At 53.3% G+C, this 9,164-nt stretch overlaps 5 protein-coding genes across 5 annotated transcripts; 2 read left to right on the top strand and 3 right to left on the bottom strand.

Moving 5' to 3' along the window:
- Positions 1-1,060, bottom strand: GNI_169510 (hypothetical protein; the record flags this gene model as incomplete). The annotated part of the gene is made up of 1 exon (XM_011134966.1): positions 1-1,060. A coding segment is annotated over one exon (1,060 nt), but the record flags the coding sequence as incomplete, so codon positions are not given.
- Positions 1,006-2,100, top strand: GNI_169500 (hypothetical protein; the record flags this gene model as incomplete). The annotated part of the gene is made up of 1 exon (XM_011134965.1): positions 1,006-2,100. One exon carries the CDS (start codon positions 1,006-1,008, stop codon positions 2,098-2,100), a length of 1,095 nt encoding a protein of 364 aa, XP_011133267.1.
- Positions 2,101-3,795: 1,695 nt separating this feature from the next.
- On the bottom strand, positions 3,796-5,455 carry GNI_169490 (LEM3/CDC50 family protein; the record flags this gene model as incomplete). Its single annotated transcript, XM_011134964.1, has 3 exons — positions 3,796-3,866; positions 3,934-5,308; positions 5,411-5,455. 3 exons carry the CDS (start codon positions 5,453-5,455, stop codon positions 3,796-3,798), a joined length of 1,491 nt encoding a protein of 496 aa, XP_011133266.1.
- Positions 5,456-5,523: 68 nt separating this feature from the next.
- On the top strand, positions 5,524-6,455 carry GNI_169480 (putative vesicle-associated membrane protein; the record flags this gene model as incomplete). The annotated part of the gene is made up of 2 exons (XM_011134963.1): positions 5,524-5,574; positions 5,835-6,455. 2 exons carry the CDS (start codon positions 5,524-5,526, stop codon positions 6,453-6,455), a joined length of 672 nt encoding a protein of 223 aa, XP_011133265.1.
- Positions 6,456-7,007: 552 nt separating this feature from the next.
- On the bottom strand, positions 7,008-9,164 carry GNI_169470 (hypothetical protein; the record flags this gene model as incomplete). Its single annotated transcript, XM_011134962.1, has 1 exon — positions 7,008-9,164. A coding segment is annotated over one exon (2,157 nt), but the record flags the coding sequence as incomplete, so codon positions are not given.

Raw genomic sequence — 9,164 nt, 5'->3', positions numbered from 1 at the left:
GGGGAGGGGTAAATGATACAAGATTGATGATAGTGTCCTTTTTTGATTGAATTTCTGGCGATTTTTGAAATAATTTTGGAAGAGAGAAATCTGCTGATGTATTCTTCAATAGATCTATTGCTCTTCTTCGAGTTTCAGCGAACATATCATGATCGACTAACTGTCTTAAGGTTAATGACATACCAAGGCAGTCCGATAAATGCGATAATGTCGGATAATGTATCAGGTCTGCTGAGGTATCCCAAGCTGACAGAAGATCATCGGCCACCAAGTGAATCGTAATCTGGTATTGCTCCAGACACGCCCGTCTTGCTTCAATCACGGCATTATAAGTAGAGCAACTTCCGTCTGGTGTAGAATTTGTGTTCGTTGATTTCATAATATTTACTGCGGAAACAAACATCGATTGCATACATTGAAACACTTGGCTAGTTCGTGGGATAACTTTCAATGTAAGAAGCACGGCCACAAGTAGCACATCCAATATATCATGGTCTCTTAGGGGTCGATCTTCCTCTTGGGGATGGTGTTTCAAGAAGTCGAGGATATAGCCTAGCTGTAAGGTATCGTTCATTTTACCATCCTCATACCTTTCTCCGGGTTTGTATTGGATTAAATCAGCAAGGAAGTTCCTAATCCCCGAAATCGCTAGGCCATGTACATAAATAGTCCCTGTTCTGATTATGACGGGCACAGGCCGTTTCTGTAGAATACTGTCAAGAATCAGACTGAGCAACTCCGCTCTCTTTCGGTACCCATCACATCTGACCGTGGCGTCCCTTTTCTTGCGAGGGTGACGCCCATTCTCCCTCTCCTGGGAGCTCTTCTTCTCCGTCGGTGACTGGTCTTGTGTCTGAACTTGTGTCTGAACTTGTGACTGAACTTGTGACTGAACTTGTGACTGAACTTGTGACTGAACTTGCGATTGGGGTTTTGGTGCACACATCAGTTCAGAGTTACGTCGCATACCCACGGCTCGATCTAGCAACACAGGCTGACGAACTAATGCTAGTACGTATCGACAATCGGTTAGTAGCTTTCGATCGTCATCGTCAGTCATTTCGTCTCGGTGTAGTCGCCCGCATGTTATATATTAGCCCGTTGTTTATGGCTATAGAAATCCATAGTCCGTTACCAGAATCATTATCAGAGAATGACACTGAGTACTTGAGACGTACTGAACGGGTCAGTGCCGCAATGGAGTTTGTGGAAGAGGGGGAGATGGAATTGTGGTCAAGCAAACTGAATGGAGCACCGTATATCCCTTTGGATACATGTTATCCTATTGATTCCATAGGTCTCCCAAAGAGACTATTATGGCAGGTAAACTTTGAGGAGCTGGTTGCTGATCACGCGGAGTTCCCACAAGGGTTTGAACACTTCCCGAAGAAAGGATTGTTACAGCTATGGCTTGGACTAAAAAGTTTGGCAGATGGTACTGATTGGGAATTTAGATACTACGAAGACATCATCAAAATTCCCCATCAATTACACCAGTCCTTTCCTCTCTATTATAACGACATTCAACACCCGCGGAAACGGGTCCCGGATGGAGGAAGTGAACTAAACGAAAATGGTCCAAAAGAAGGGGGACCAAATGAAATCAGTCCAAAGGAGAGAGGTGAAGCTAAGTCAGAAGCTAAGTCAGAAGCTAAGTCAGAAGTTATCAAGTATGAGTTTATTGAGGTGACTAAGAACGGAGAGCCAATCGTTTTCCAAAAGGCTAATGCTCCTGATATAACTAGGCCCTATTTGCCGATGAAGAAGAGTTGTTTTCCTGTCACATACACCAAGTCTTATAAAGTATCATTGTCGTTACATCACCAAATGGTCCCTCATTATTTGGTTGGCAGGATAAAGGGATATAAGAATGCACTTTTAAAGTGCCGTATCGGAGGGTGGCCTATATATGGGAACCAAGACGCAGATACGGAAGACATTCCTGAGCAGCTTCAAGACCAGATGTTGCTCTTTCAATTCATTGACGTATCCAAGGACATTGGCCAAAGAAGAGATAACACCTTTATATGGTTGATTGATAACGACAGCCTCGTCCACTGTCGGTTCCAAAATGCCACCTTGAAACGGAGTTGCTGTTAGCCGTTTCGCAACGCTCCTTTTTTGTTCCCCACCTATCTCAACCACCTACCTGTCTTCTACTTCAACCACCCTGTCATTCACCAGTGTCAAGACTGGTGGTGTTCCATCGATCGATGGACAGAAGGTGTTCCATCGATCGATGGACAGAAGGTGTTTCTACCGTTCCAATTCTTGGTAAAGTTTCTGAAGTCGGAGTCTGACCTTTTCCAGGAGGAGCAAGTTGTTGTCGATTTCGGTGTTAGAGGGCGCACTGGTTTTCTGTACGGAGACATCCGCCGGTTGTCTGCGTTTGGTATGGACCGTATCTTGAAGGACTCTAACTCCCCGGCCTGGTCGTGACTCCATGTGTTTGGGACGGGTGGAGGAAAAGGATGCGCCACCATTGTAGTAGACCGAAGCTGCAGATAACTGTGCATGAAGCACGCGGTCTTAAAGGCGGTGGCCTGCTGCGCTCACTGGTAATATCATACCCATGTCAGAACCGCGTCTTTTGCAGACCCCGTATTGTATTGTCCAAGTGGGCAACTCTAAGTACCAAGCGACGGCTGTGAAAGGAGGCCATAATCACCCTCACCGTTTTGAACACACCTTCACGTTCCGACTCCGGGAAGGTGTAGACAAAATCACCGTAACGCTCCTCGACCGCGAGGGGAAAGAGTAAGTACTAATATGTGTGCCTTTGTAATAAGTGTGTTCTAAGTGTGTGCTAAGTGTGTGCTAAGTGTGTATATTTTGTTTTAGAATTGATTCGCTAATCGGTTACGGCGAGTTGAGTTTGCGTGACCTGGACGGTGACGGGAAGTACCATGGCGAGATTCCACTGCGGCGAAAAAGCGGGAAGAACGGCGGCGTGATTAAGGTGACGATAAAACTAAAAAATTCTAGTCACAGCCGAAGTCCGTTCGGTGGTGGTGAGAGAAGGCCTTCGTCTCGATCGGCATCGGCGTCACGTCTGTCTTCGCATTCTGGTACTGGCCGTCGGAAGTCGCGCCGTCGTCGTTCGATCTCGCGACCACCCTTCCTTTCACCCTTCAGCTCCCGTGTCTCTTCCCACCGCTCGGGACCTCGATCCCGCTCGGCCCCTCGGTCACGGTCACGTACCCGCTGCCGCCGCTGTGATGCGCCACTGTGCCACGAGTGCCAACAAAAAATGCTCCCTGCGCCGCAAATTGTCGCTAGTCGCCGAGATCGCGGCGTCTTCGACGTCAGCCTCTCCCCACCACTACCCAACGCCGCCTGCTGTAATGCAAGACCCTTCTACAGACAGTGACTCACTCACCCTACAGACAGTGACTAAATCACCCTACAGACAGTGACTCACTCACCCTACAGCCAGTGACTCACTCACCCTACAGACTGGGCTGTCGACGCTTCCGGGGCTGGTCAGGCTGACGCGACGCCGACCACCATTCGGCTGCTCGCTTGGACTCACCCTCTACAGGGACTATCCTGCATAAGAACTATCCTTATAGGGACTTGCCCTTGACAGGGACTTGCCCTTGACAGGGACTTGCCCTTGACAGGGACCCACCCACCTTTGACAAGGCCTTATCCTTCGTGTCTGACTCGCCTTGTACTGCACAAACATGGACAAGAACACCGTTACTCTGATCATTACCCGGGTGGCGTCCCAGATGACTGACTACCCGGCACGAGGTGTGCTGCCCGCATATTTTGCTGTTACGGACTTTGTTGTTAATAATTCCTCCAAGCCTTAGCATGTTGAATCCACTGGTTCTGGATGTCCTCCGGAGGGACATCTGCCACTGAAGCAGAATTGTATGTGGCGGGAAGAGGAGGCGTGTGTGCGTGTGTGAAAGAGAGAGGGCCTACTCGTTCCCGTTTGGAAGACAATGTTTCTTCGGACGGCCCAGTGGAAAATGACGGCAATGAGTAAGCATCCGCATCCCCAGGAGATGGCCAAGGCGGAAAGGAAGCTTTGTTCGCTGCCAAGTGGTCCGAAGGTAGCAACAGCGATTTGTTTCCTGGTCCTGAATGTGTGAGCAGGCCACACGTTTTGGGTGAACGTGATAAGGTAGTTGGCAGGTGAGAGATAGTAATTTGAAAGAATGCCTAGCAGCACGGCTCGATTATTCAGGAAGGGTTTGTAGTACCAAGCTTGCAGTCTGTTGTTGGTAATGATGTCAGTCCATTGGTCTTTTCTTGGCTGGACACTAAACAAAGGGAACCACTGCGTTGGGGCGATCTGGTCGGTTATCATGACTTCCTCTTCACCTTTGATGCAGCACGTCAGATCTCCGTCTACAGCTTTAAGCCCAGTTCTCCCCAGCCCCGCACCACCAATCTGACTGTACTCGTCACCAAGTCCAGTTAGCTCGTCGTCAAGTCCAGTTTCACTGGGCTCAGATGCGGGCTGCTCGCTGCTGCTAACAAGGTAGACCTCCCGTTCGCCGTCTGGTGCATAAACTTTCCTAGCAGACACAGCCTCACCAGCAACCTCAGTTCCTAGTTGCCAGTGGTCAAGTGCCACCCCGTCGGGTGACACCCCGTCGGGTGACACTCCGTCGGGTGACACCCCGTCGGGTGACACCCCCTCGGGTGACACTCCGTCGGGTGACACCCCCTCGGGTGATACCCCCTCAGATGATACCCCGTCAGGTGATGCTTTCTTGGCCGACGGAGATGCTTTCTTGGCCGACGGAGATCCAGGCCCTGAGGGACAGTATTCTTCGCGACACACTAATTGATGTATCGAGAAGTAGTCATTGAAGAAAGTAGCCGACTGTCGGCCGCAGGGGTAGAAGGGGGCTTCCGGGTTGGTTGAATTGCTGAATTCGGGAAAGGATTCTTTGGAACGGATGTCCCAGACTTCAGCCGCCGTGGTTACCGATTCGCATGTGTGATCAGCCGAGAAGTACTCTGGATTTGCATCAATGTACTGCCGAACGTTGGAATAAAAGTTATTCAAATAAACATAGACTCCGAATGGACCCTGTAACTGCTTGGATACGTTGAAAATAACCTCTGACTGACCAACTCTGTATTCAGCCATCACCAACGTGCTCTGAGACATGTTACGTATCAACAGACCCGTCAAAATCAAAGCGGCACCTAATACAGCTACGAATCTGCAACCATTATACCTTCGGAATGCATTGCTCGGTCTCATGTAGTGCTCGAATATCTGTTGCTGAAACATGAACTGCCTGCGTCGATAACGACGCAAGGCGAAATGGTCCAACTCACTCTACAACCATGTGCCATTATTATAAACCGTGATGACAACCACCGTGATGACAACCACCGTGATGACAAATACCGTGGACAAATACCGTGGAAGGGCTGGTACCTGAGTGACTACGATAGTAGGAAGGGCTTGTTTGACTGTGCTCATGGGGGAAAGATTTGCATAGCGTCGCGTTATGGGGACGTGCACGAAGGTAGGTATTTATTTTTTTGAATATGGATAAGCCTGCCTTGGTGTTCTATCCTGATAAAACACTTGAGTTCGAGGTAAGGAGTTCGACGCTAGGAGTTAGGAGGGCGTTACACACGCGTTTGCGCGCGCACGCGTTTGCGCGCACACGCGTTTGCGCGCACATGCGGCGGTTTGCAGACGGTTTGGCCGGCAACTGCACTATGACTATTCGCAGGATACGCACTTTGAGCGTTCACACTACGACCATTGAGTGACCTATGACCATTGGGCGGCATTGGGCGCGATTGGGCGCCGTTGGGTGGCATTGGGAGAGAGATGGTTGGTTTGTTTGTAGGCTCAATCAGGTGCCCAGAGTCAGGTGACGTTGAGGTTGGAGAATCCTCATGATCGAGTTGCTGCATTTAAAATTAAGACTACGGCGCCAAAATCGTATCTTGTGAAGCCGTCTAGCGGTGTAATTGAGGGACGCCAGACTCAGTCGATAAGTATATTATTAATGCCACAGTTTGAAAAGCAGCAGCATACTACTTCGGCAGACAGGTTCCTTATACAGTCGACGTTTATTGCAAGCGCCGTACCGCTAAGCAAGGAGGAATGGTCAACAATTCGGAAGGATAAGCTTGAAGAGAAGAAGCTTAACGTCAATATTGTTTGGACAGCACGTTTAGACAACTCGATAGGGGCACCGCCAGTAAGTAATAATGTTAGTGTTCTTGCCGCTAAACCGTTACCTAACGATTACTCCGGACTTAAAATTGCTTATGAAGAACTTTTGACCATCGCTATTACCCTTGAACGCCAGAATAGAGAACTAACGGCCGAACGAGATGGACTCCCTGCTGTACGACATGCCTCTCATGATAAGAGGATACCCGGTAGTCAGTTCGAACTCTGGCAAATTGGAATGCTCCTCGTAGTCACTCTAGTTATCCTCAAACTCTGTCGCATCATCTAGACTAAGAAGACCGCGCGCGACATACAGAACGCGACCGCGCGCGACATACAGAACGCGACCGCGCGCGACATACAGAACGCGACCGCGTGCGACATACAGAACGCGACCGCGCGCGACATACAGAACGCGACCGCGCGCGACCTGTGGAGCATGGTCAAGGTGGTTGTAGTCACCACACAGGCTGTGGCAACGCACGAGCTTTGCCAACGTGCCGGTCTTTGTCAACGAGCGAATCTTTGTCACCACGCATCCCATTTGAAAACGCTCAGAGAAAACGAAACCGAATAAGGGCAGAATCTCGCCGGGGCTGACGCGAATAGCTCTCATGTTTCGGCCGCAGCATAAACCACCACATCAGACCGACTCGACGTTCCGTGTCGTGCAACGCTTTAGTGTGTGCGTTCTTTGAGCAACGAGCACACACGTGTGTGCTACGAGGATGGTCCACGAGGGCGGTGTTATTGTGTTCTTGCACAGGTCCATATCTGTACAGGGCTAACTAGGTCTCTATCTAGGTTGATCCTTTTTCCTAACGCACGACTGAACGCAGATTTATGGGTATGGTGGCGGGGGTAGGTTGCCTCCTCTGAGCGACTCGAGTCTGGCAGTCATAGAGTCTAGAGCCGCTTCGCACATGCGCCATTGTCTGGCGGCCATGTGCATTTGCTCCTGAAGGAGGCGAATGTCTCGTTCCAGCAAGGCCTCCTCTCGCTGGCGCTTCCTGGCGGGCAAGGCGTCGACTGTGGTGGCCACGGGACCGAAGAATTGGGCAACGGGGTTGCTGCGAAGCGTCGGGTACCAGTCGGCACTGGAGTAGTGCAAGGTGCGCGGCATGATCGGGTAAGACTCCTCCTGCGGTGATGCAGATCGACTGCTACCCGGATCGTCTCCGCCATGACCTCTCTTCCTACCACGACCGACCTCCCCACCAACCGCAACAAAGTCGCGTCGCTCAACCAGTTGACCGTCAACCAGTTGACCGTCAACCAGTTGACCCTCAACCAGTTGACCGTCAATCAGTTGACCGTCAACCAGCTCCCCATCCCCGTCAACGAGTTGACCATCAGCCGGGCCGTAGCCACGGAGTGCAAAATCCTCTGCCTTTTCCACAACGTCGTGGCCGACACCCTGGCAACCATCATCGTCGTCGTAGGAGACGGCCAACCTCTCTTCCGGTAGCAGTCTCACCCCTTCAGGTCGCGACCTGGCCTCTCGGCGCTGGAGATCTCGGGTCGACCAGACGGGCGGCAGGTCACTAGCGGCATCCACCGTGTTCCGGCGTCGCAGGCGTGGCCCGAGAGACTCACGTTTGAGACCGGGTTTCTCCAACGATAGTGGTTCGCGATCTGCCGGAGCAAAGTGCTCTCTCCAACCTGCGTGACGCCTCTCCTTCCCCGCGGGTTGCAGCGCTCCACGAGGCGAATGGCGTTTCCGTTTCTGCGAGTTGCCCCACTCGAACGATTCCCGCGGATTTGCCAATCGCCGATTTGCCAATCGCGGGTCTGCCGAACGCGGGTCTACCGAACGCGGGTCCACCGAACGCGGGTCTACCGAACGCGGGTCCACCGAACGCGGGTCTACCGAACGCGGGTCTGTTTTGACTGACCGCGGTCCAAGGGGTGACAACGAACGCCGCCGGCGCACGAAACGGCCCGACTCGGCATTTGGACCCGCCACGTGCGGAGTGAAACCGAGAGCCACGGGGCCGCCAGCGGGAGCCGGGCCAAGACCAAGGGGGCCGAGACGCCACGAGGTGCCACGCAGGGGCGTATCGTCATGTTTCAGCGAACGACGTGCCGGGACGCCGCGGCCGTTCGGGTTGACGCCGTCGTGGCGGAGCGGGACGGAGGTGTCGTGCGGCGACGTGTGGCGTTCGAAGGACTCAATCAGGTCTTGGACGCGGGAAGTCTTCCGCGGGAGTGGTGTCTGCCCGCGTTCAGCTTCATGGTCGGGAGCTTCGTGGTCCGGGGCTTCGGGTTCGCTCTCAATCAGTACCCGGCACTCTGTGCTGTCGCTACGCTCCTCCGCGCTAGCCACCCAAACAGTTGCCGTGCGTGCTTCGCTCAACGTGTCGTCTCGGGCTTCGGTGGCAGTTCTCTCTGAGGCGATCGCAACCACAACTTTTTGGAACGGACTGGCAGACCGCGACTCCTCGATCTGCAGCTCTCCGAACTGCGGTTCCCTGAACTGCGGTTCCCTGAACTGCGGTTCCCTGGCACTCTTGAGACCGCCAGGCGGCACCGGCCCGGGCGCGGACCCCCGACGACAGGACGCGGACTCGAACGCGGGGACTACAGGTATCGGCGCCGACCCTGGCGCCCACACCGGGGTCGGCTCTGCGGGCGACTCGGCGAACACACGCGCTCGGCGGCCCCGCGACCGCCGGAGCAAAGCCGGGCTCGCGGTCTGCGGTTGCGGAGCCTCGCGCCCCACTTCGGGGGTCCTGCCGCTGCCCGAGGTACCCGCGCCCTCCTCCTCACGGATGGGTGTCAGTTGCGCCAGACTGCGCGACTTCTTGCCAGCAGCGGACAGCGGTGGACTGGTCACGGACTGCGACGCTGCGCCGACCGCCTCTTCTGCGACTCCCAGGTCAGCGGCCCCATTCCCATTAAGGGCTCCACCGTTGGGGGCTGTGTCGCTGGCTCCATTCCTCTTTAGGGTGCTCTCTCCCAGAGCGGCACGAACGGCCGCGGGGACGTCGGCGTTCCA

This window comes from Gregarina niphandrodes (assembly GCF_000223845.1).
Source record: "Gregarina niphandrodes unplaced genomic scaffold scaffold00056, whole genome shotgun sequence".
NCBI lineage: Eukaryota > Apicomplexa > Conoidasida > Eugregarinorida > Gregarinidae > Gregarina > Gregarina niphandrodes.
The sequence above is the reverse complement of the archived record's forward strand: the minus strand, read 5'-3'. Positions and strand labels throughout refer to the sequence as shown.